Raw genomic sequence first — 27,690 nt, forward strand, 5'->3', positions numbered from 1 at the left:
CCGAACCCCCCAAACCTAGTTCGAAAACTCAGGTTCGTCTGGTTAAGAACCAAGACAAGTTCGCCGAACCAGTCTTGAGGTTCGCCGAACCCCACGAACCTAGTTCGCGAACCAAAGGTTCGTCTGGTTAAGAACAGCCTTAAATGAGATACAGACTCCATCCATCTCTAATCATAAGTAAAGCGACCCTGCATTGCAGAATATGATTCGATAGTCTCGAACTTTACCTCCTTTAAACGAATAATTGCTATTCATTGTTAGTGCAGTATACAGTATAAAGTAAGTTATAGCGAGTGCAAGGCTAATTGACATTTCTAACCACCTTCACTTTCTCTTTCTCTGGCGGCCATGTTTGTGTTACCTTGACCTCTGACCTCACTTTTGACCCCGGGTTGAGTTACAGTTACAAATCACATCATCAATTTTTATTCTCTAGTCTTTTGAAGTAGCTTTTATAGCAAAATAATGGAAAATTTGATACAGAATTATATTTTTCTTTTACTTGAAAGATGTTGAATCGCTAAAATGTTGAGATTCCCGGATGTAATATGGCGTCAAATATGTCGGATGCAGACGCATAAAGCTGCATAAAACCGGCTCAGATCCCTGCACAAGACTGTCCTGTGCATTGCATTCTGCTTCTTTTCTGTAGCATTAATGGTGATGCATGCACGGAAACAGCCGAGAGTTAATGATGGGTAATGATATGACGTAAATGTCTGTTTTGGTTTAATGATCAAACGTCGTCCGCCATCTTTGTTGTCAAAATTACAGAAAAATGCAAACTACCTATGAATTGTGCAATCATTGTTTACAATCACGCTAATTCTGAGTTTTTGGTGTGTTTACAGGTACAGTGAGAGAAAAGACGCCCATCTGCATCAGGTACTTGAAGGCGATTGTGATTGCTGCAAAACCGGGACTTCTGCACTGCAGTCTTGGGTTGCAAACACAAAACTTGAGTGTCTGCCAGTGCAACCAAAAATTAGAATTGCCACTGCCAGTTACAACAGTGTTGATAGCTTAAGATTAAGACAGCAAACACTATAATCAGTTATTTTAGAAAGAGAGTAGCATCAGAAACTATAATTAAATTATGTACCTTTACACAGTTAAACAGCTGTTGTTCAGTATCGTTAGAAGTTCTCCTAAACACCTGAAACTTAAGCAGCTCTTGTCTGCATAGTAAGCGCTGCAAGTCACAGAGCAAAAGCACTGAAGAAAGAAGATGTAGCAAGAACTTCCGTCAGCAGATGTTCCTGCTGGAAGCAAAACTGAACACAGAACAGTCATACTCATAACTGGAGGTGCTGGAGTCCATTTTGTAAACTTTCGGGCGTAGTGGTTAACTTCGTAAGTTTGGGAAACTATGATGAAAGTGAGCCCATGTTTGCTACAAAACCACCAGGTAAAGGGGCTGCTATAAAGAAGCGCACTGGTAGACTTCTCTGTTGCGCCTTGGCCCTACTAACAGTAACAAGCAACAGAATGTGTTGGTCTCTTCAAAGCGAAGTGATAAGAGTTTTGATGACCTGTAAAGTACTGCATAGATGTACAGATCTTAAGTGTTAGGTTACAAAGACAATGGTTCAGAACAATTTACGGAAAGGTTGAAAGCATATGTAATGCATACATCCTTCATGTCTGCTATATGAAACAAGTACTATTCAGCTGTGCAGTAGCAGTCTTGACACAAGAAGAATCAGTACCGTTCACATGAATTTCTTGATCAGACTGAGGCGAAAGTAAGTGAACTGTGTCAATCAGAAATAGTTTCCTTTAAAGGTCCATTTGCTAAATCCAAGGAAAAGCAATATTTCACTGTTGTGGCATTCCTTGATTTGTATTACCTGAAGAAATGAATAAATCTCTTGTCTTCAAATATATTTAACCAATGAACCATACTCAGAGATACTGTTAAATTTGTTCACAGATTGTTCCATTTGATTTTTGAGTCACTTGAGAAAAAGTGACTCTATGTAATCGGTCAGTGTTAGTCTGTCCGGCCGGCCGGCCGTCCGTCCGTCCGGCCGGCCGTCCGGCCGGCCGTCCGGCCGGCCGTCCGGCCGGCCGTCCGTAGACACCACCTTAACGTTGGACTTTTCTCGGAAACTATCAAAGCGATCGGGCTCATATTTTGTTTAGTCGTGACCTCCAATGACCTCTACACTTTAACGATGGTTTCGTTGACCTTTGACCTTTTTCAAGGTCACAGGTCAGCGTCAAAGGAAAAATTAGACATTTTATATCTTTGACAAAGTTCATCGGATGTGATTGAAACTTTGTAGGATTATTCTTTACATCAAAGTATTTACATCTGTAGCCTTTTACGAACGTTATCAGAAAAACAAGGGAGATAACTAGCCTTTTCTGTTCGGCAACACACAACTTAACGTTGGGCTTTTCTCGGAAACTATAAAAGTGACCGGGCTCAAATTTTATGTGAACGTGACTCCCAGTGACCTCTACACTTTGACGTCTGCTTTGGTGACCTTTGACCTTTTTCAAGGTCACAGGTATGTCTTGAATTCTTCAGGTATGCATTGTGTTGTGAATAGCAATTTCTTCCTGTCCATCTGATGCCTCATATAATATTCAGAACTGCGAAAGTGACTCGATCGAGCGTTTGCTCTTCTTGTTAGACTTTAGATTGTCAGTTAGTGTAACAAGGAAGGTTGTTCTTCACTTGAATAAACTTGAAACAAATTAGCAGAGGTGAAGTTATTGCTGGTAGTGGTACCAAGTTGATTTGAAGTTCTTACTGTCATGGTGCACTTGACTTATTTTTCTTGCTACTATCATCTACAAGTGCATTCACCTGCTGCATGTTATATGAAATGGTAAAAAAGGGGTTTGCACAAAAGAGCTTGACAATATTTCCACCATTTGTTCCAACCCAATGTAATGACATTTGATACAATGCTAAATTTTGGAAACAATGAAAAGGTTATCCGGTTTAGAGTTTGAAAAAAAAAAGTGTTATGAGAAGTTTCCTTAGATTCCCACTGAAGGCAGCAAAGTGATGGTATGATTAGGTTGAATTTACCCCTGCCTGATTGCAATGCAAATTTATGATGACATTTTCTAAACAGTAGGTGTGGTTTTAAAACTTGAACCACCCTTCAGCTATACTGATTTTCAAGGATGGACAGCATTGACCAAAAGGGTCAAACTATAAAGCAGAAGCAGAAGCTCTCATGCAGGCCGCCTCCTTGGTTCAGGACTCCGCAGACCCTTGCTACCAAGTTGTCTTCCTCTCGGACGCCCTTTCAGTCCTTCAGGCCCTAGAGAACGACAAACTCCCACAGCTGGCCAAAGCATTACAGATGGTCAGACAAACCAGAAGAGTTGTCCTCCAGTGGATACCAGCACACTGTGGGATACCAGGAAATGAAAGGGCAGATGAGCTGGCGAAAGAAGGAGCCGTGGAAGACCAACCTGAAAACAGTGTCAGCTTTAGTGAGCAGAAGACAATCATCAAGGCATTGATGAGGCCAAGGACAAACAGAGATGACTACCACACATTGTCCAGAGAGCAGCAAGTCAACCTCATCAGGCTGCGTACTGGCCACAACAGGCTCAATGCTCACATGAACCAAAAGTTCAAGCTGGCGCCATCACCAACCTGTGCCTGCGGTCAAGAAGACCAAACAGCGGAACACATCTTACAGCGATGTCCCCTACTAGATGAGGAACGAAAAGAAGTGTGGCCATCACCAACTCCCTTGCAGACCAAACTATATGGCAGTCGACAGGAGTTGGAGAAAACGACAACATTTATCACCAGTGCTGGACTGATCGTGTAACCTCTGCGAACGCCAAGAAGAAGAAGAAGAAGACCAAAAGGGTGTAGATTAATTTTTTTTTGTCTTACAGCACGGATATTATGTTCACAGGAGTATTTATATTTATATCACTGTGAATGTTATCAGGGTGTACATTCATTACAGGTGATTTGAAGAGGGATCTGGGAGGTGATACGTCTATCAAAAAATTCAGGCAAATCATGTTGATCACATTTAAGGGACTTGTGCTACAGTGGAAACCCCCTTTTAAGACCTCCCGATTTAAGACTTCCCTTTTAAGACCTTGCTTTTTAAGATATTTTTCATAACCTCAGATTCAGTCTGAAAAATTATCTCCATTGTAAGACTCCCTCCTTTTTCAAGATCTAATGATCTAAGATTTTTGGAGTCTTAAAACTGTAATGTGACAAGCTGTTTATTATTTATGTTGTGTTAACGTGTGGTTTTGTTTGCGTTTCAGTGGTTGGACCGTCACCAGAGCATGCAGCACCAGCAGAAGGGCTATGGTGGACTGTACGGTGACGGATCCCCTGCAGAAGGCAGTCATGGCCCCAGAGGTGATAGCCCTGGCGGCCACACGAGTCCCAGATATCACAACAAAGGTTCTTATCTGGAAAGAAATAAAGACAAAAGAGGTCAGTTTGGGTTCTTCCCCAAGTGGTGTGAGGAATTTTGGTGTTTAGATAGTTCAAGTTTTCTTGTGTTCTACTTATTGCTTTGAAAAGTAAATTGAATCACTGCACTTAATTAATGATGGAATCTACCTAGTATGTGCCAGACATTAGCAGCAATTAATTTTAAATAAAAATTAGGCCTTTATTGATTTAAAGTTCATTCTAGTCCCTTTCAGTTTATTGTTAGCAGTGTTTGGCACATGACAGGAATGTTCAAAATCTGTAACTAATATTCCGCAAATATATGCCACATTTAGAAGGTAACACTTTTTTGGACTCTTCCAGACTTTGTGCACAGGATCCTGTTAGTTATTTCTCACCTGTACTTTACTGGTTTGTATTCGCATATCAAGGCCCATTTCTCACTGGGTCAGCTGATGTGATTGTAGGGTCACTCAGCTTGGCGGAAAAGAAAGTCAACCAGTACCTGGCCACGGGGAGCATTGGTCAGAACGCCCCCGGCACCCACAGAGACCATCGAGACAGAGAGCGTGAACGAGAGCGAGAGCAACGTCCGGAGGGGAACCACCATGAAGGCAACCACGGAAACCATGGACAGATGCCTGGCCCCAGCGGCAGCAAAAGGGGAGGACCGGCAGGAGGAGGAGGAGGAGGAGGTGCAGGGGATGGCAACAGAGACCATCGAGCAGAGGTAAGATGAAGCACATGTAGTCCTGAGTCTGAGCATCTCAAAATCAAAATTAATAATTTTCTTTACATTTTGCAATGCTTGCAAATTTCTTTGAAACTTCCAATGGTTGTTGGGTTTGAAGACTTCTGGACATGGTCTGGTTGGTCATGGTCATATTTTCAGGTCACAGTAAAGGTTGAGTTTGAGTCAAAAAAATATAAAACTGTAACTTTCTCCTGTGTCAATTGAGCTAGAAGATCAGATAGTTCATTTCTGATTCATATTACGCATGGCATAAGCGAGTCGTATACACATTTGCTTTCCTTTTTTTAGAAAAGGTACTTTGTTGTTTCTGTGAAGATAATGCCCATAGCTATTTGTTAAAAGAGAATGCCCGCAGCTTCAGTACCATTCTGATAATCATCGCTCCACGGCTATCGCCAGTTGTCTCTCTGACCGGACGCTAATTTCCTACGCGAATCTATCAAAACAAGAATACAGAGTTATCTTCCATATGTTGTTCGCGAGACGAAAATGATTGCAGATTGGCCGACTTCGACAGTGATCTCTGTTCTGTTCTTCACAGTTATGATAAAGACATCGTTCTAAGGTCAAAACAAGTCGAAATTTTGGGACTGCTGCCGGAAGGAGACCGTAATATATGGTTGCATCACTGTCAACTGGTTACAGAAAAAATCGTCTGCTCCAGCGAGCGCCGAAACCAAACGGTTGATTATCACGTGACACTTTTGCCATATTTAGAGTTGTTTGCACAGTAAATACAGCCGCGAGAAATAGCTCGCTTGAAACTATCTTACAATATCAATTCCTTTGTAATTTAAAAATTACACAACACCATGAAAAATCATTATTGATTGACGATCGCGAATCTGCTTATATCCATAACACAATACGAAAAGATCTAAATATGTTAAAAAAAAAATCGATTTCCTCTCCAGACAAGGAAAACCAAGGCATCCTGCCAGGGATAGAATGAGACCCAAAGGGAAGTAATTCATTTTTGACCTGGGTTCAGGATGCCTCAGTACTCCTTTTACACATACATGGGATCTTTACATGAGAAATCTCCCTCTGCAGGTTCAGAAGTCCGCAGTGCGCGTGTGCGGAGACTGGTCGGAACACATCAGCAGTTCGGGCAAACGCTACTACTACAACTGCAAAACAGAAGTGTCTCAGTGGGAGAAACCCAAAGAGTGGCATGATGGGTAAGCTTGGGACAGAACTTATTACTGCTGTTTCTCTGCTTGATTTTCATCTTTCTTCCCTTCAAAAATGCTGTTTCCTATATCTTCTCTGTTCTTTATCTGTTCTTTGTATGGTCAAACACTACCGGTTTGCTCAGGGGGATGTTTGTCACATTCTGGTAGACTGGGAATTGAGGTGAGGGTGTTTGTAAGTGTGGAGCAATTTCAAGATATGCACCGGATCTTTATAAAACTGCATGTGAATTCTTCATAATATGATATTCCCAGAAATTGGTGGGTTTTTTTCTTCATTTTTTTGATGAAAATGTCGGATGACACATCAAACTTTTAAAAAAAAGTTCAGGCACCACTGTGGCGACATCATTTTTAAGTCAAATTCATTGACATTTTGGTCAAGCATTCTTTGCCTTGGTCCAAACCATGTGATTGCATATCAGCTTCGAAGAGTCAAAATTATTAGTAATATTACCGTACTTTCAGGACTATAAGGTGCAACTTTTTGCCTCAACTTTGACCCAGGGTGCGTCCTATTGACCAGTATCACCTTGTATATGACTAAAGAAGAGTACAAATGTACCCACATGGCTATACAAAGAAAAATAACACTCCCTCAATAGTGATATGCATCTTTCTGTAACTATGACCTTGGCAAAGTGTCCTTGGTAAAGGCGTTTGTCTCATAGTTGAAAACTGGTCATTGACAGGGGTCTGTGTCTGTAAACTAGGGCAGGCAGCTAGTCTCAGCTGAAAATATTGGTCATTGACCTGAGGTCACAAGGCCAACCAGCAGCAGCTTTGATGTCACCGCAAATGTGGCAGCCAAAATGTATACAGCGCATATTTCCCTTGACTTGCGGCCAAAACACCGGAAGCGCCTCTTGCGTGGATTTGTCTCATTTTAGCCTTAAAACTGGGGGTTGCGCCTTTTACAATGAAGCGCCTTACCTGAAAATACGGTAACTAATTTGCTATTGAAAATTCTTGTTCAGATAAAACACAGTAACACTTACAGACACAAACATGATTTCATTATGTTCTTTATGACTTCCTGAATCCCAAAATATATAGATACATGGTTTTGTTTGTTCTAAAAATAAGCTATAAAAAATATGTGTTTCAGCGCCAAGCCCCCTGACCGATCCAGGGACAATCGTGGGAATGCCAAACCCAGTACCTCAAGCACAACAACAAGGGGTGAGTGTTAGCAGTTGTTTTGGCATGATGTTGATACAAAGGCACAATGTGCAGTTTATCTTGATAGATTGGTATTGGTGCATTATGTGTGTACAGACTTACACCAAAAAAGCTTATGAGTCTTCAAAAAAAAGTTTTGGTAGCTTTAAAAAAAAAAATTGTTTAGCTTGTTTTGTCACTTTTCTTGTTGACATTTTTTTAATAGTCTAATGTGAGTCTCTTGGAAATAGAAAGGAAGAAGAACCAGCTTGTACTATAATGCTGATAAGGAGATACACTACTTGCACATGTATGCGCGTGTATTATGATGCAAATTGATTTTCTGAACAGGAGATGACCGACAGAGACATTCCAGCACAGATCAAAGATACGACAACAGAAGTCGAGTGCAACACATGGAATCCTCTAGCTCTGCCACACCAGAGAAACACTTACAGAGACCTTCTGACAGACCAAAATCACAGGCAATGGACGTATCCAATTCTTCCTCCACCCCTGGTCCAAGCATGCAACGCGGGGGCCCCGTTCAGAGAAATAACTCTACCCACACAGAGACCTCTCATTCCCAGAATCACGCGGGGCATATGGCCCACCCGGACCTCAAACGGAACAGTGTGTACCCTTATGGTTCTTCCTCCGGGGCTGGAGAGCCGGCGAGGAAACGTACCAGACACGAGAGTGATAACAATAGGCCGTTAGGGCCACCTTCGCATCGAGGGGAGGGTGAGTACTTTTGACTTTCTCGCTTGTGCTTCGGCATGCATGCAAGATTTCTGTGTTTTTGTTTGTTTCACTTCTTGATGTATTGGTTCAAGAGAAAAAGTTTAAAAAGTGTTCGAGCCAAAAGCTTAGAGGATTTTTTTTTCTAGGTTTCAATAGGACTACTTGTAGATCTGCAGGATTTTTCTGTGTGTGAATGTTGTAGCAGTAATTTGCACGATTGGTTGAATGATTTGCCCTTTGTAGTGACTGTCAAGTGTTCTGTGTTGAAATGTTTGTTTCTGTAGAAACTAACAGGAGCATCCATCACTAAAGGCAAAGTTTTGTATGTGTGAATTTCAGAAAGTTTGCCTCATTCAAGTCGAATGTTTAGGCAGAAGTTTTTAAGCTGTTTTACGCTTTCTCCTTTTTCACTGTCATTTTCCATATTCCACTGTTAACATTGTTAGAAGTTTTGTGAAGGAATACTGTGGAGAATGTGATAATGATTAGAGTAGGCTCTCTATTTTTAGGCAATACAACAAAAGCAAATGCTCAGTCATACAGCTCACCTTTGTCATGAATCAGAAAAAAATTACCTGCTGCTCTAGCTGGATTAGTGTGTAGACATTGAAGAAAATGATGATTTCTGACTTTTTGACCTGGAGCTTTACCCTACTGTGACCTTGAAATATGTCCAGGATCAACCAGATTTTAATCATATCTAAAAATCATCAAACCCAGGAAGCATAGGAAGTTGCACTTGCAAGCAAATTTGTAGCTTTACAACGTTTAAGAAATGTAGAGTTTTTGACGTTTTCCGCGGTAAATTAGACTATTCTCACGAGTGTTTGCAATTGCAGCTAGATAACTTCAAGTTAAACATAGCTTACTTATACTTATAGCCTTTAAATATCCAGGTTTGTTTACAAAGTTTTAGTGTCCTGCATCAAATTTCAAGGTCACTGCTGCAATGGAACCCATATTTACTGCAACTTTGCTTAACATTTTTTGTGAAAATGAGGCCAAAATCGTTCAACAGCTTATTTCACTATAAATTTGCACTGTGACTCTGTGAAGCCGAGTCAATCAGGCGTCTGCTTATCTTGTTGTTGACACTCATCTGTTCGAGCTTTTGCAATTTCTTGTTGTAAAATGTTTGCTGACTGGAAGTGGAACATTAACCACTGAATACACACACAATACATACAAACAAAGCTAACAATTAGTGAATTACGGATAAGTCAAGTATTTTGATTGAGGCTTTGTGTCCAATGTCCTATACCTTGCAACTGTTAATAGGGTTCAGTTCTAGCTCCCAGAAGTGCGCAGACCTGACTATTCTGTCAAATCGTTTCTTGGTTTGTTCATTGTGATGTGGTTGTGTTACTGATGTACTGTTTTTGGGTTGGCTGTTTTTTTGTGTTGGTCATAACCTGTTTTCTTGGTACAAACATCATGAGGAAAGGCAGGTACGCACAATTTGCTGACGCATGTTCTTTATCGCACTGCATATATGCCTCAATGGTTCCAAGAGTATTCACTCGTTCACAACTCATAGAAACCCGGCAGAGTTATTTTCGAACATCTATGACAGACTATGAGGCTTAACGTCCTCTCAGGTGACTGGGACCTATATTGGGACATGATTTGATTTTCGAACATCATCTATTGGCATACACATAAATAATGCACCTTTGCACTGACTCACTAATCATCCACAATGAAACACTAGAGAACCCTAGGTAGGACACATCACGAAGAATCTTCTAAGAATCAAAATTGTGGTCTGATGAACGAGAAGAAGGAAACTATGGTCCATTCCATTATGCATCTTGTGATCTGGCACAAACAAAAGTACTGCAAATGAAAATACCAAAAGTACAGGGTGACTCCCCCCTCAACTTGTTTTCACTGTCTCAGCCACTAGTGTCATGGGAAGATGGTCTCTAAACTAAAAGGACTGGGTTGTGCACTTGTGTACTTTAAGGTGACCGCACTGACAGGTGAAGGTTGGGGATGCATTTATTGAGTTAACCGCGAAATTTGACAAAGATTTATTAAACTTGAATCTGGATATCATCTGTGCCGAATTTCCCTTGCGAATAGAATTCACCAATAATTCATAATGATCGGGACATGGTCGCAAGACATTCGTAAATGTTCTTAACCATTCGCCACCATTCGTCTCTTGTTGCGAATATTAGCAACATGCTCCTAATATTCGCAAGGAATGCATATTCTTCAGTATTCGCAAGCCATTCGTAATCATCGTAAAGGTATTCGTAGCGCTCGCAAGGCATTCGCAATGATCGGTACACATTCGCAAGCACTCGCAACTATTCGTAAGACATTCGCAAGAAATATGTTGATGAACATGTATACATGTTGTATTTGGCCAAAAAAAGAGACTAATGGACAGGAAAAATATTGACCATTCGAAGCCTTACGAATCCTTGTGAATGTCTTACGAATGGTTGCGAGTGCTTGCGAATGTCTACTGATCATGGCGAATGCATACGAATCTATATTCGCAAGGATATTCGGCACAGTGTAAGACAGGCATAACGAATGTTTGCGAATGCCTTGCGAGCCTGACAAATACATTGCGATGATTACGAATGTTCGCAAGGATAGTCAGCACAGTGTGAGACAGGCATAACGAATGGTTGCGAATGCCTTGCGAGCGTTACAAATACATTGCGATGATTACGAATGTCTTGCGATGATTACGAATGTCTTGCGAAATCTTACAAGTACAGCAGACTTCCACTAACTCGCGGTCTTTGGGGTCCAAAGATTTTTGATCGCGATGTATCCGATTCACGATGCAGTTTGGGGTCCAATTAAAGGGAAGAAACCGCGTTCTCTTCTGAGTCAGAGAAAACCGCGGTTATTTCCCTTGTTGGTCACAAAAAGCCTGTGAGCGTCACGTTGGCGTGTGTGCGTTTGCCGTGTGAGTACATGTGTGTGACTGTGTGTGCGTGTATGTGCGTGCGTGCGTGTGTGTGTGTGCGCGTGCGCACGCACGCCTGGCATGTGGTTGTGCTACAATGTTCATGTGTATGTGTTACTGCGTTTCTCGCAAGTGTGACGCTTCTGTTGGCAACTAAGTTCTCAAAAGATTTGTGAGAGTCCGAGTTGACACGCGTTTTGTCTTTGGCAGAAAGCATGTAGATTTCTTCTTTGATTGTTTGCTTTTTCTGCCACCTGCTATAACACAAGAAGCTGAAGCACTTCATGGCGCCTGTAGAAAATCCAAGGCGTCTAGCTGAGATCGCGAGTAGCGGGACTCGAGTGTTAAATTGTATGCCTGACTAGATTGCAGAAGACTGAAGCGCAGTTTAAGCACTTGATTGGCGCCGGTGGCCACCTGGACCGTCTAGCAGAGATCGCAATTAGCTGGACTCGAGTGTTCAACTGCACGCCTGACAGTGACTGGCCATACTGACTGGTCAGACACTTAACCTCTATAGGCACGTGGCCAATTTGACGATACCGATCGTGGCATGAAAGTTCTTGACTGAGTGGGGCACATGCACGTGAAAGGTTTGTTTTTACATTTAATCAAATTTTGACTAAATGTTTTAACATAGAGGGGGAATCGAGACGAGGGTCGTGGTGTGTGTCTGTGCGTGTGTGTGTGTCGAGCGATTCAGACCAAACTACTGGACCGATCTTTATGAAATTTGACATGAGAATTCCTGGGAATGATATCCCCGGATTTTTTTTTCATTTTTTCGATAAATACTTTTGATGACATCATATCCGGCTTTTTGTAAAAGTTGAGGCGGCACTGTCACACCCTCATTTTTCTATCAAATTGATTGACATTTTTGTAAAGCAATCTTCGACAAAGGCCGCACTTCGGTATTGCATTTCAGCTTGGTGGCTTAAAAATTAATTAATGACTTTGGTCATTAAAAATCTGAAAATTGTAATAATTTTTTTATATAAAACGATCCAAATTTACGTTCATCTTATTCTACATCATTTCCTGATTCCAAAAACATAAATATGTTATATTTGGATTAAAGACAAGCTCTGAAAATTAAAAATATAAAAATTATGATCAAAATTAAATTTCCGAAATCGATTTAAAAACAATTTCATCTTATTCCTTGTCGGTTCCTGATTCCAAAAACATATAGATCTATATGATATGTTTGGATTAAAAACACGCTCAGAAAGTTAAAACGAAGAGAGGTACAGAAAAGCGTGCTATGCAGCACAGCGAAACCACTACCGTCAGTTTCACTCCGTTTTGCACAAGCGGCGGACTACGGTCATTGTGAAAAAATGCAGTGCGTTCAGTTTCATTCTGCGAGTTCCACAGCTTGACTAAATGTAGTAATTTCGCCTTACGCGTCTTGTTCTTTTGTTCACAGGTCTCGATCAACCCGTAATGTACACAACCTGAAAACACACACACACGTAGAACACTATTTGGAGAGACTGAGGGAGAGAAAGAGAGAGAGACTGATAAGATGAAATGACAATTTACTGCATGATGAAAGGCCATCGGACCCAGAGAGAGATAGCGTGGTTATGATAGAATTTTTTTTCATGATCTGTTCTATTTTTTGGCCTAAGTTACGTGACTAATTTAAAAAAAAAAAAATTTTTTTAAAGGTCGGTCCTGTTTTTTTCGGGGTTCAAGAGGTCTCCGCGATATAGCCAAATTCGCGATTTAGTGGACCGCCAGTTAGTGGAAGTCTGCTGTACGTTGCAAAAAAGTTAAGAATATGACTTCTTTGCGAATATTAGGAACATGTTGCTTTGTTCAAAACAAGAGACGAATGGTTAAGAACATTTACGAATGTCTTGCAACCATGTCCCGATCATTGTGAATTATTAGAAAATTCTATTCGCAAGGGCAATTCAGCACAGTGTAAGAGTAGCATAAAAGTTACGAAGATCCTTCTTCAAAAACATCTGAGAAAATGGTAATTTTCATTTTGGAACTCAATCTTGACCTGTCTGTGACCTTGAAAATTGACGAAGATAATAAATCAAATCAAACTAAAAGTGTGTGAAGTTTAAAAGATCTTTCTTCAAAAGAGAGAAAATGGTAATGTTTAATTTTTTTTACCTGAGCACCCCGCTGTGAGTGTGACATTGACATTTTAAAAGTAAACCAAACTTTCTTCTTCATTTCTTGTTTGGAAATTATCAAAACCTACCAGTACCAGTGTGTGGAATTTGGAGGCACTAGCTTAAAAACGTCAGAGAAAACAACCTACCAGTACCAGTGTGTGGAATTTGGAGGCACTAGCTTAAAAACGTCAGAGAAAACCTCAACATCAAGTTTTTCGTCTACAGCCAGACAGCCTAACATTGTCTACCAAAACTTTCCTTGAGTCAAAAATCAAATGCATTCAGAAGTACAACCCTCAAATTATGTCAATTAATGTTTGGTATTGATAAGGCCGCAGCACCATTCCTCGCACATTTTTTTAGTGTTTGTGCACAGCAGGAGGCTTGAGGAATTTTCAGGCCTGTCAACTGAAGGATAAGATTTAATGCAGTCGAACCTGCCTTAGCGACTGCCTGTCCATAACGACCGCCTGCCCTTAATGACCACCCCAAAGGATCCCCGAGGAATTTTAATATATAATTCACCTTTGGCTTTCCATAGCGACCACCTGTCTTAACACGACCACGGGCAGTCAGTTTTGGTCCCAACTGTCAGTTTAAATTTGTCGTAGACCCTCCAAAAACTACGAAAATTCATACACAATTCTAAAACTGCTAATGGTCCCAGTCATTTCCATATGATTTGACGGCTGAATGTGAAGTGGGGTCTGACTGACTGCAATTTTATTGTCACCATGTTGGACACAATCTCAATGCCCTTGAGTCGAGCATCCCCTCTTCTTCCAAAACAAAGTATCCCTGCAACACCCTCCTCTTGACACAACTCCTTGACTGCTAAAGGTGGTCACTGACCTGAGAAACTACCCTGCCGAGTGGCCATAGGCAGCACTGTTTGCTGGCGACAATAAACTCGGGTAGTTGTGGGCAGTTGAGCATGGCAAAGATTATGCAAGCTTGTTTTAGTGGTCTCAGTTGGGTCAAATTTGGGTCAAATAAAAGAACATTTATTGTTTTCTTCAACACCTTTGAAGCTAGAATACCTTGAAACTGTACATGCTATTCGAGTTTGATAACCTCAAGACAGGTCTGGTTGATACTGGTCAAATTTCGACTTCAAGTCTCAGTTCGGTTGAGCGTTCATTGGGCTAGAGCAGCAGATAATTACCTAATTTCTGATTCACATTACACATTTTAAAGATGAGTCATATGAGCATTTGATTTTCTTTTTAAAATAAAGTGCATGGATTGGAAATAAGATTAAATTACATATTCTTACTCCGAATCACATAAAAGCATTGACGCAGTCTGAATTGCTAAGGTCTGAAAAGGCTACCCGTCTTAAACAATTTTAAAGGGAAGCAACCCAACCACCAAAAGGAAAACATAGCAATGGTAATGACCATATACCCAGGGAGTTACCTCCCGTACCGGGGTATGTGACGTCACCTCCACTGCTACACCACATGGAATCCTCATTACGACTTTTCAGCTCTGGAGGAGAGGTCGTCTTTTGAAGGCTCTGTGTGGTTTGTTGGAGTTTTTACTCCCACCGACCACCTACCCGTCTGCTTGTCTTCTACCGTGTAGTTGGTGAGCTCTTTCCATTTTGTCTTGCTTTTAGTAAGAATATTTGACTTGTTATTGATAATTTTCCGTCCTTTTGGACTTGTGAATTTTCGTCAGTAGCTTGTTGTTGTTGTTGGCCGCCATTTGTATTTTCGGCCGGCATGGCAGATAACGGTAGTAAACGGGGCAAGGGCGACGTCAAGGGCAAAGTTAAGCCTTAATCGTCTTCTGCGGTTCCTATACCTCCCGTGTTAGTGGTCCTTTCGGACAAAGAGATTTACACTATCATGTCTGTTACCTTTTCTTCCCCTGACGCACGATTCGTTGTCGGGGGTCGTTCTTCTACTTGCGGCTTGCTCGTCCGTTTCGTCAAGACGGGCAAGCGTCTCTTGTTACTTCTCTGTTGAGCTTTCTTGTTCCAGAGATATGCAATTTAGTGTGCGGGAATTGAAGCGTGGTACACCTACTCCAAGCCTCGTACATCCGCCGGCGGTGAGCGTTTCTCGCTCGTTCGCTTCCGGTTCCTTTCCGGTTGCGACGACATCCGGTGATGACGGAACTTCTGCTACTTCTGCTTCTTCCTCTGGAAGCTTACAAGGTATGCGAGCTTGTCCACTGGCTCTAGTGAAGCCACCGGACGGTCCCCGCTGGGACGGAGCTCACTTGGCAAGGGTCACTCCCTTTTTCCTGTTCAGTTTCGGCCAAACGCAATGCGTGTGCGGCAGTCTCTGAGCAAAGGCGGTTTCCTTCGGAAGTCGCGTTTCCGGGTTTTCCCGGAAACGAAGGTCCTCCTGCACACTCACACTCAGCGGTGATGGTGGGAGTTGACCGTGGACTGGCCTCAGGGCAACAGGGCTTCCGGCCCCAGTCATCGCAACCTTCGTTTCCGCATCATGGTGCGGTTTCGTTTGTTGTGTTTCCTGTTCAGTTTCGTCCAGTACACAATGCGTGTGCGGTAGACTCTGAGCAAAGGCGGTTTCCTTCGGAAGTCGCGTTTCCGGGTTTTCCCGGAAACGAAGGTCCTCCTGTACGCTCACACTCATAGGTGGTGGCCGGAGTTGACCGTGGACTGGCCTCCGGGCATCAGGGCTTCCGGCCCCAGTCATCGCAACCTTCGTTTCCGCATCATGGTGCGGTTTCGTTCGTTGCGTTTTCTGTTCAGTTTCGTCCAGTACACAATGCGTGTGCGGTAGACTCTGAGCAAAGGCGGTTTCCTTCGGAAGTCGCGTTTCCGGGTTTTCCCGGAAACGAAGGTCCTCCTACACACTCACACTTAGAGGTGATGGTGGGAGTTGACCGTGGACTGGCCTCAGGGCAACAGGGCTTCCGGCCCCAGCTTCATGCCTTGCGTTTCTGCATCAAGGTGCGTTTACGTCGGGTGTGTTTCCGGCGCAGTCCTGATTTGCTTTTCCTCTTACCGACTCTCCTTCACGGATTGTTGGTGAGCGAGGATCAGCATCCGCCCTATGGGCTGTTAGGGCAGTCTTCTTTTCACCACCCTGGTGTTGGGTCGACACCCCTTTCAACGCCGGCGGCACTGTTTTGATCTCTCCTTTGTCCCGTTGCGGGCAGTGGCGTTTTCAGTGCAAGGGCGGTAGCCGCTGGCGTTGCGCTTCCGGTTTACCGGAACCATAGGTCCTCCTTTGTAATTACACTGTGTGTTCTTTCCTGGAGTTGACCGTTGTCTGGCCTACGGGCGTTCGGGCCTCCGGCCTCAGTCCACGCAATCTTTGCCTCTGCATTGTGCGGTTTTGTCTGTTGCGTTTCTGGCTTTGCCGGATTCATTGTTCTTCTTACTAACACTTCCTTTTGGGATGTCAGTGAGTGAGGAACAGCGGCTGGCCTACGGGCATTCAGGCTTTCAGCCTCGGCCGTGACAAGTAGTCTCTTCACTGGTTGGGTGTTGCGTCTACTGTTTATGCCTGGTGGCTTCGGATGTTACCTCCTCTTTTTCTTACCCTCTTACGGGAGGGGTTGAGACAGGACGGTTTCCGGGTGGACGGGTTTCCGGTTTTCCTGTCATCCCGTTCAGCAGTGTTCCACTGGCAACTGTGACTTAGGCCGTGTCAGTTCTCTTGGCTATTCTGTTATACAGTCTTTAGCCAACGATCAGACATGTCCTGGATTTCCGTCGAAGCTCTTGGCTTCTCTCGAGGTCTCGACGGAGGTTACTTCCAGATATTTTATGGAAGTACATCGGCTTCCTCTTTGGTTGCATTCAGCGATGTCGGACTTCCGTTCCGCGAAGGAGGAGTTTTTTCCTACTTCCGGTTCAATAGTCTCCTTCAATGTGGGTACCACCTTTCGCAGGTTTTTGGCTAGTCAACCTCCTACCTGAAGTGGTATCCACGAGTTCCGGTTCTGCTACTCGTTATTCACGGGTCAGTTCCGGAACACGCTCAGCCTTGGCTGTCTTCGGCTACACAGGCTTCGGTTTTGGTTTCTTCTTGTTATAAGAAGTTCTCTTTTCTGAAGCTGGGTCGGAACTTGCTGGCGTCTTTGCTCTTCCGCATACACCTTTACTGGTAATGCAGGAATTTAGAGGATTTTGGACGTCAGTTTTTGGAATTTGCCTTGTCGGAGATGATCGTCAGAGCGCTCTCGCGCTCTTTCCCGGAGTCACTGAACCTTTCACACTTAGCGTGTATCAGGACCCTGATGACATCTCCACTCTTTTAGTCAGCCCTGTTAGGGTGAACAAAGAGCAAAAAAGGACCTGTCCTCCCTTCACCTCACTTTACAGTCAGGTGTCGGAGGGACTTGTTTCTCTCGCATTCTCAGTTCTCTGAGCAGCCTTGGAGAGACACTCGGGCTTTGCTCGGGGTAGAGGGACCTACTTTTTGAACTTTGGTGTTTATACCGGAAAAGAAAGGTAGATTCAGTCGAATAGAGGTCAGCAGATCTCTGACTTCTCTCTACAAGGGTCGAAACAGAGCTAGCCTCCTCAGAGGAAGCATGCTCAGGCCTCTGGACTATTTAAGCCGGCGGCCAATAGGCAGTCTCTGCCTGATTCTCGATTGTCGAGAAATAGATCACTTTCGGGCAGGGAGAAGGGCAGCCCTAGCAGCAAGCCTCTCCCCACAAGGAAGTGCCCCCGATCACACCCCCCCTCCTCCGCCCTCCACTTTGGGAGGGCGGTAGGGCCTCCTCCTTGCAATTTTCATTGGATGGTCTCTGTACACAGCCAATAGTTTGTGGGAGTGGTGAGGTCGGGCGACTCCCATCGATCTTATGTGTGCATATTTGCTTATGCGTCAGTCCGATCTTTTAACAGTGATCTAAGCCCATCAGCTCGAGCACCCGCTGAGGTCTCTTCTGGTCGGAGCTAACGCTGTTCTTCGGGTAGACTGCTTCAGTCCCCAGTTAGTGTGACAGTAGCTCAGCCACGGGCTGCTACAGTGGCACTTCCGGTTTTACCGGAGAGGTTGTTTCTTTCACAGACGCTTCATAGGTACGTCTGAGTTTTGGAACAACGGCTGTCCTTCGGGCATCCAGGTTTTTTAGCCTCGGCCGGTGCAACAGCCATTCCACCTGTTTGCGGTGATGGTGGTTGCTTTCCCTTTTCTTGTGGCTTCGGACTTCGACTTTCTTCCTTTATTCTCATCTTAAGCAGGAGATGAGATAGGACGATTTCCGTGTGAGTGGGGTCTCCTGGCTTCAGGCTTCCTCATTTTTTCTCACTTTTTGCCACAAGCTTCTGGACTTGGTCCTGGTTTGTCTTTCGCCGAGTCTGACTCTGTCTTTCTCTAGCGATCAGACTCGTTCTGGTGTTTCGTCCAAACTTGAGCTGCGCTTGAGTTGGCCTCGGAAGTAACATTCAGATTTTCCGGAGGGGGCATTGTCTTTGGCAATGTATGTTTGAGGAGTCATTCTTTGTGGCTTAACACCTCTCTCAGGTTTTGGCTACTCCTCTCCTTTTGGGCAGAGGGTTAGCTAATGTTCCGGTTTTTCTTTGCTGTGGGCCTTTAGCCCAGCATTTGATTTGACAGCCGAAACTTACGTTTCTTACGTTTACATGTGTACTGTTGGTACTTTGGTACATGGTTGTCCTTCGGGCTTCATGGCGTTCAGCCTTAGCCTGTGCTATAGCCTCCTGTCTAGCGTGGGCGACTATGGCATTTTCGGTTCCTGTGACTTCGGATTGGGCTCTTCCGCTTCTTCCTCGTCCTAGCACGAGGTGAATCAGGATGACTTCCCTTGGGTCGGGTTTCCTTTTACAGTCACCCTTCTACCACAGGCAACTATGACTACGACGTTTGCCCGTTGATCTCTGCGTCTGACTCTCAGTCTTTCACTGAGAGTTAGTCAGACGCGATCTACTTCCTCGTATTACCTCTCTCTCTGCTTTCGCATTGACTGGTAGAGGATTACCGGCGAACGTCTCTTTTTTGGGATTTTCCTGTCGAGGTGGGCTCTGGTACCTTGTACGCAGGTGTCTCTCTCTCTTTCTTGGTTCGATATCGGTCACTCTTTTCTGGAGCTGACCTTTATCTCACAGTCCTTTCGGGCTTCACTCCATCCCAAGGTTGCATACTTTGGCATGATTGTCTGACGGTCTCCGTGAGGTTTGTCCTTCACTGTTCTGAGCGGACATCCTTACGCACGGATCGTTTCTAGGGCGGCATTTCCTTCCAATAGAAAGGGGGGGGGGGGCAGCTTGTCTTTCCCCCTACTCGGCTAGGGTTAATCCAAGGCTGGGGTCTCTTTCTGGATCGTTTGGTCCAACAGATAGGAAGAAGTGCTGGGCACAGATTTCTGGCTCTCTGATGTTGTCTTTCGCAACTTTTTGCCTGAGAGACATCTCGGCTGTCAATCAAGATGGTTCTCAGGTCCTTTCCTGCCTTTTTGGCAGTGGGCCAGTTCCTGGCTAGGGTTTAGAGTGAGTTAGATTTTCTTTCTCACTGGGCCCTTCCCTGACCTTTTGGCAGCAGACCAGGTTTTTTGGCAAGGTTTTAAGAGTGTGTTTGGTTTTCATTCCCACCGCCTTGTTGAAGCTATCTGCTTTTATGTGATTCGGAGTAAGAATATGTAATTTAATCGAAAATTTTTAAGTAAATTTTCATTTGATTAATATACTTACCCGAATCACATAGTGTATTCCCTCCCGCCAACCCCGCTTTTGGTTTTTTAGTTTCTTTAAAGCCGTAATGAGGATTCCATGTGGTGTAGCAGTGGAGGTGACGTCACATACCCCGGTACGGGAGGTAACTCCCTGGGTATATGGTCATTACCATTGCTATGTTTTCCTTTTGGTGGTTGGGTTGCTTCCCTTTAAAATTGTTTAAGACGGGTAGCCTTTTCAGACCTTAGCAATTCAGACTGCGTCAATGCTTTTATGTGATTCGGGTAAGTATATTAATCAAATGAAAATTTACTTAAAAATTTTCGATTTAAGATTATGGGTCATTTGGTTGATATTCTAAACATCAAGTGATGAAGGTCAGCCTGTTAAAAGTTGTCTTTTCTGTATTTGCCCGAAGGTTGCATAATTTTACTAAACTAGATAACCAACAAATCTTAAACACATCTTGTTCAGATTGTTGCTTGAAAGATTGAAAACAGGTACTATGCGGGAGCTTAGCCACTACGGTTATATCATTTAAATTTTTGTTTCCTTTTGACTTGAGACGTTGGTTATTGTGAATGCATTCTCACTGTGAGAGTTTTTGTTCTGTTGTTTGTTGACATTCCCCGTTACGTTTGTGTTTGTGTAGATGGGGGCCAGCAGGATGACATGGACATCTCTCCTGGCAGTACGCCCACTAGTTCTCGTCCCTCCTCTCACTCAGGTACAACCTGCCCCTTTACCTAGTGCTAGTAGCTGAAGCATGTTAGGTGTATGTACCCCCTGCCCTCTTCTGGGGTTACCTCCTGCCATGTTTTCACCTCCCCAACTCCCTATTAGTATTATATCTGCCAGTAGTTTTACCCAGCATGGCTTTTTTTTCTCAATGATAATGGGTAAGGTCTGCCTTAATTGATTTTAAGCATACATTTATGTTCTTTCTTTTTGATTTTCTTTTGATTTTAGTCCCAACATTTGTCACTGGTGATGGCACAGTCTTACCAGATGTGTTGCTTGATAAATTGTGACAGTGCTCTAGTGCCAACGATTTCAAAAAGACGGGATAGTCTTCCTGGGTGCCTTGTACTAAGTTATAATCTAATGATACATTATGCACTCCAGGGTGTAAGCCACAAACTGTTACTGTTAGCGTAGGGATTCGTCTTTGAACACCGTCTTTTCTGTCATAAGTAAGACTAAGAGTAAGACTGAAGAGGCTGTTCTGGACAACCATTGAATTTAAACTGTAGGTTTTTCCGTTTTAGAAATCACTCACAAGACATCTAGTTTATCAGTTTGAAACTTTGTCTGGGTATCTTTAAATTTCTATCCTCCTAATCACACCTGCCTCCCCAACATTCTTGCAGACCTTCTTCTATTCTTTTTCTTCTGATGATTGTCTGTGTCACTTCCATGCATGTCAGCCAGGAATAGTGGTGCATGAGTTTTGATTTTGAACCTTAGATTTCTTTGTTTGGCATGCAATAGTACTCATAGTAGGTTCAACTTTCATTGTTTATGAATATAAAGACACCTCCCTTTCTCTTTCTCACAATTTCCTTCCGAAAATAGATTTTCAGTAGTTAACCCTTAGGCTGGTTGTCGCGCTACTTTACGTATACTGTCACCTGGTTGTCACGACATATGTCGCGCTACTGGCTCAGTCTGTTTGGTCGGTTCCGATTACCTCCCATGGATGCGAAAACCTATATGACTGGTTTTTTTGTTCTTTTTCTCTCTGTTAATTCACCAGTGGCTATGTATGTATGTGTTACAGAATTGCACCAGTGTAAGGGTTAAATTTTGTGTGTGTTGTTTTCATGTTTTAATAATGCTGGAATTTTTTTGTATTTTTTTTCAGCGATTCAAACATTACAAGAACTCCAGAAAGCACTTACTCTTCACATAAAGAAACAACAGAGTAAAGGTAAAGTTTTGTTCTTATTGGTAGCACTAGTAGCATCACAAACATGAAATTATGAATGAAATAGACTTTTTTGAGGTCTGATGCATTATGACTTGCATTAAAAAGCAAAAGGTACCTAGTTTGCCATTATTGCTACATGAAATTTGCAGCATAAAAATGAATTGGTGATTGTAATAAATTTTTTCCACAAGTAAAGAAAAAGTATTTTTTATTTTTTATTGTTTTGACCTATTTCTAGTTTTCTTTTCAATCGTTTTTTATCTTGAATCTGCTTGTGTCGTTCAGTATTTGGTTTAAGCGTGTTTTATTTAATTTCTCATACACACGTTTCAAACAATAACAACATTAAGAACGTTAACAAGCAGATTGCTTATGGACACGTTCAGTATTTGCGTATATATGAAACCATGTAGTCCTGAGCGTTGACCTTAACAACTTGCTGCCTAGACATGTGTAAGTGAGAGTGGTGTACAAAATGTACGTATTGTCTGACAGGTGGGTCACAAACAGCGTCCTCCAGCACGGGCACAACCTCGGCACAACTGCAGACTCAGCTGTCAGTCCTGCAACAGAACATCCTGCAACAGCACCAGCAACAAGCCGCGCAACAACAGCAACAACAACACATCCTCCCCATCCACCCTGAGTCCCCCCACCACTCCCTCAACTCCATGCCCACGCCGTCACACGTGTCGGAAGATCCGCCGTCAAGGGGAGACCACCATCATCACCATCACCACCACCACGGCGAACGGGACGGGCGCGACAGTCCTTTGTCCGACATCAGCGCAAGATCTTCATGGTAGGTGTTTCTTGCTTGCTTGTAGTCTGTGTTTTGCTGACTACTTTTTTTTCCATGCGTTATGGTATTGTTTGCGTTTTTGCAACCCATTCTGTTTTATGGAGATGATAGGGATTTTTCTTGTTTTTTTCACAGCCCAAGCAATGATGCCACTGGCTGGTTTTGTGTTTTAAAGTGAGAAGGGCAGATAAAGGGATCTTACTTGACTCCTGTAAATCTGCATGTCATGTTCATACAGGTTGCAATTTAAAGTTAAACCCAGGATTTGTAAAACATTGTCACTTATCAGTGTGAACAAAACTTTCTGATCCATATTCTGACTGCTTCACAGTATGAGAAGCAGACTTGAGTTCCATGACTCACAAGAAAGAGAGATCTGTTGCATGCTTGATATTATTTGTTTGAGCATAGCAATTTTAAGCTTGACATTACAGCGTAGGAATTTCTGTTTTAACGTAGCCTGCTACGATGAGAGCCTACCAGTTAGCAGCTCTGTTTGTATAATGCAGTCATCCTTGAGCACATGTTGCTGTTCCCAAAGAATGAATTCCAGCAGGAAGATAAGGGTTTGTCCAGGCAGTGTGCTGGACGAAAAGGAAAGTCTGAACTAGAGAAAAGTAGCAATTATGAGCCATATTGATGTTATCAAAATCATTTTTAGACAGAGTTTTCATTCACACATGCACCCATGGTTATCTCTGTTCTTTACTCACATGTTACAAAGTGTTTTGTCTTGAATTTCAGTCGGAGTCCAACGCCAAGTACAGGGAGTTCCCAGAATGCACCTGCCATCGGTACCAGCGCGCTGTCGGCAGCGGCACTCAAGTCCCAGCAGTCGGTGACCCTCACCCCCTCCCTCAGTAACTACTACAACGAGAAGCTGATCGGCCATGTCCTGGGCTGGCAAGCAGAACAGATAGAGAGACAGGTGCGGATTTGATAAAAATTTGGCATTTTATCTGGGGTGGTACACATGTAGATGTAGACTGGGTTGACTTGGAGGTCTCAGTTCAGTAGCCCATTTCCCTTTGGTGTTTAATTCTGTGTGTGCTTTTCAAACTTTGTGTAAGTTGCCATGCAAAACCTTTGAAATTAATCGTAAAATTTCGCAGTTAATCTGAGAGATGCCTGTGCGTAAACTTTGTACGTGCGTAAAGTTTCAGTTCAAAGTCTAGTTTCCTCCAGGTTTCAGTTCCATGTATGCAGCTGAAACTGTATTGAAGTGGTGATTTGATTATGATTTGAGCAGGGGACACAGATTGGTCCAAAATAGGGTTGGGAATCAAATGTGCATCATACCAAAGGTCATTTTAATAACTTTTGCTTAAAGGCATAGAAAGCTGATGACTATTCACGCTAATTGCTTTACCCACAGCTGGAGACATGCTAAATTAAGTTCCCTGCAAGATATTGTGGTCTAGGACCCCTTAAATGTTGAGATATTTGAATTTTTATTTTGATCTAGATCGTCCTATTTATAGATTTGCCAACAGACGCAAGGGAAATAACTCCGCGTCTTTGTTGACATCCTCACTTTTTCAGAGGCTAGAACAAGCTGTAATGCATGTATATGGTCCGCGCATTGCGACATATCATCATTATATGGCCTTATGATGCATTTGACATCGATTGTGGGCAAACTACACATCGTAAACACAGGAGCGAGTTAGTAAGCCTTTAAGCTTCAAACAGTCATTAACATTCTACTAAGTGACATTTCCGCATCTGCAAAAGGTGGATGAATTGAATGTCAGTGAGCAGAGACTAACAGTTCCATGTTGATTTGTGCAGGCAGAGCGGTTTCGTCAGGAAGGGTTAGCTCTTGGCAGTCTCCACTGTAGCCGGGTGTCTGTGGACCTGAAAAGAGCAAGATCCAATGTCCGCACTGCCGAAATACAATCTACTATACACGAACAAAGGTATGTTGATTTGCTATTGCACTAGCTACTAATTTGTTTAGTGAGGTTTTCATTGTAGTCTCTTGCTGCAGTGACTGTGGTTGGGTACCATGACAATGCGCTGCTTTTGTGGACTACCCACTGTCTTGTAACGGCTGACATTTTCTGTCAATGGCATCGCTTGAGGTTACTATTTTCTGAGCTATCGCAGAGCTGCCCAGTCAGCCACAATTTGCAGTTGTATGTTTGGAATTAATAAAATCTGAAACTTTCGCAGTTTTTGAGTCACTTGAGAAAAAGTGACTCTATGTAATCGGTCAGTGTTAGTCTGTCCGGCCGTCCGGCCGGCCGTCCGGCCGGCCGTCCGTAGACACCACCTTAACGTTGGACTTTTCTCGGAAACTATCAAAGCGATCGGGCTCATATTTTGTTTAGTCGTGACCTCCAATGACCTCTACACTTTAACGATGGTTTCGTTGACCTTTGACCTTTTTCAAGGTCACAGGTCAGCGTCAAAGGAAAAATTAGACATTTTATATCTTTGACAAAGTTCATCGGATGTGATTGAAACTTTGTAGGATTATTCTTTACATCAAAGTATTTACATCTGTAGCCTTTTACGAACGTTATCAGAAAAACAAGGGAGATAACTAGCCTTTTCTGTTCGGCAACACACAACTTAACGTTGGGCTTTTCTCGGAAACTATAAAAGTGACCGGGCTCAAATTTTATGTGAACGTGACTCATTGTGTTGTGAATAGCAATTTCTTCCTGTCCATCTGATGCCTCATATAATATTCAGAACTGCGAAAGTGACTCGATCGAGCGTTTGCTCTTCTTGTTTGATGATAGTCTTGTCTAACTATGGTTTAATGGTTTGTGCGTGTGTTTGCCTTGCAGAAAGATGGTGCTTCAACAGCAGAGAGCGGAGATTGAGAACCTGAAGATCCCCACCTCCCTGCTCCCATCCTGACAGCTGCACCCCCCACCTCAGGCACTCACAGTCGCGGAGGACAGGTGCAACTCTCGCCTGTCCCTCCTTTGCCCAGGTGTCAAGCCGCCTCGCCTCTCATCCCTCCCTCGCTAAACCACTGTCGCGCCAAGGATGGGGCTGTGGGAGCCTGCCTCATGGGCTCTTGCTTTCTGGTGGCTGGTTCCGGTGGACTGCTCCTGGGCTCTCGCTTTCTGGTGGCTGGTTCCGGTGGACTGCTCTCGTTTTCTGGTGGGTGGTTTCGGTGGACTGCTCTCACTTTCTGGTGGCTGGTTCCGGTGGACTTCTCAGGCTGGGTCGTGTCTTGACACCTCAAGTGGCTTTCTTGCTGGGGAGCTAGTGGGTATGCTTGCACACGCTGGTTGCAAACAGTAGACTACTCGTGCCCAGTCTTGTATAAAAGACACACAGTGGAGTGAAATGGTAGACTGCTCATGCTGAGTCCTGTCACGTCTTGCAGTGTTCCACTGGTGAGCTAGGTACGCTGGCAACACACTGGTTTGAAGAGCCATCACAAGTCCAAAACCTAGCCTGCAGTAGTACACCTCCATTACATTTCAAGCCTTCTCTGTCAAGTTTAGTGCCAACTAGGCTCAGGGATTTTCACGGAAAGTATGCCATGATCTTTATATTTCAAGCCTTTTGGTCAAGTTGATTTCTAACAAGGCTGACGTATTAGAAGGAATTTTGATGCCTCGGGGACGAAGGAATAGGCCTAGCAGGATGGGACGGAGACTTGGAACTCTTTCAGTGAATCGGGCCACTCGCGTAGTTATTGGAAGAGGAGATAATAAAGACATGCTGTGGCACTGGTGGAAGATGGGAACGCTTGCTGCCATTTCAGCCTGATGAATTAAATGGTGATGCTGATATTCAGTAGCTCTTGGTTATTAAATTACATATTCTTACTCCGAATCACAAATAGCATTGAGACAGTTTGAGATGCTAAGGTCTGAAAAGGCCTACCCATCTAACATTTTTAAAGGGAAGCAACCCAATCACCAAAAGAGCTAAAAATAGCCATGGTAATGGGCCCATACTCTGAGAGTTACCTCCCATTGGTATGCACTACCTCTATCACCACGTGTCCAAGATCATACGACTTTTTCAGCACTGACGAGCAGGTTGTTGATTTTGGCGCTCTCATGGCTGTGTGGTTTGGTGTTTGTTTGACACCCACTGGCCACTTACCCGTCTTACTTGCCTTCTGCTTCGTAGTTGGTGAGCTCTTTCCTTTTTGGGTCCTTATTTTGACAGGAATTTTGTTGTAGTTGCTGACTTTTCGTTCGTTTTTGGACTTGAAAAATGTTTCAGTAACTTATTGTTTGGCCGCCATTTTCGTTGACAGCATGGCTGACAGTGATAAAATGTGGCTAGGCCCATGTAATGGTGAGGTAAACATAATATTACCTTCTTCCTTGCCTTCTGCTTAGTTGGTAAGCTCTTTCCTTTTTAGTCATTAGTTTGACAGGAATGTTGTTGTAGTTGCTGATTTTTTCGTCCGTTTTTGGACTTGTAACTTACGTTTTGGCCGCCTTTTTTCGTTGGTCAGCATAGCTGTCAAGTATTTAATGTGGCTAGGCCTATTTTATGTTGAGGTAAACTTAATGTTACCTTCTTACATACCTTCTACTTTGTTAGTTGGTAAGCTCTTTCCTTTTTACATTTAGTCAAGTTTTGACTAAATGTTTTAACGTAGAGGGGGAATCGAGACGAGGGTCGTGGTGTATGTGCGTGCGTGCGTGTGTGTGTGTGTCTGTCTGTGTGTGTGTGTAGAGCGATTCAGACTAAACTACTGGACCGATCTTTATGAAATTTGACATGAGAGTTCCTGGGTATGAAATCCCCATACGTTTTTTTCATTTTTTTGATAAATGTCTTTTATGACGTCATATCCGGCTTTTCGTGAAAGTTGAGGCGGCACTGTCATGCTCTCATTTTTCAACCAAATTGGTTGAAATTTTGGTCAAGTAATCTTCGACGAAGCCCGAACTTCGGTATTGCATTTCGGCTTGGTGGCTTAAAAATTAATTAATGACTTTGGTCATTAAAAATCTGAAAATTGTAAAAAAAAATTTTTTTTTATAAAACGATCCAAATTTACGTTCATCTTA

At 43.2% G+C, this 27,690-nt stretch overlaps 1 protein-coding gene across 2 annotated transcripts; it reads left to right on the forward strand.

The window, feature by feature from the left end:
- The first annotated feature begins 554 nt into the window (after positions 1-554).
- On the forward strand, positions 555-27,690 carry LOC138958213 (WW domain-containing adapter protein with coiled-coil-like). Of its 2 annotated transcripts, XM_070329309.1 has the most exons (13): positions 555-698; positions 852-885; positions 4,267-4,441; positions 4,870-5,132; positions 6,210-6,337; positions 7,458-7,531; positions 7,862-8,254; positions 20,608-20,682; positions 21,820-21,885; positions 22,381-22,687; positions 23,432-23,615; positions 24,479-24,606; positions 25,486-27,690. In XM_070329309.1, exons 1-13 carry the CDS (start codon positions 658-660, stop codon positions 25,556-25,558), a joined length of 1,941 nt encoding a protein of 646 aa, XP_070185410.1. In that variant the 5' UTR covers positions 555-657; the 3' UTR covers positions 25,559-27,690. The 2 variants fall into 2 exon arrangements, with proteins under 2 accessions (XP_070185410.1, XP_070185411.1); XM_070329310.1 differs by lacking the exon at positions 20,608-20,682.

The sequence above is a fragment of the Littorina saxatilis genome, linkage group LG2 (assembly GCF_037325665.1).
Source record: "Littorina saxatilis isolate snail1 linkage group LG2, US_GU_Lsax_2.0, whole genome shotgun sequence".
Lineage (NCBI taxonomy): Eukaryota > Metazoa > Mollusca > Gastropoda > Littorinimorpha > Littorinidae > Littorina > Littorina saxatilis.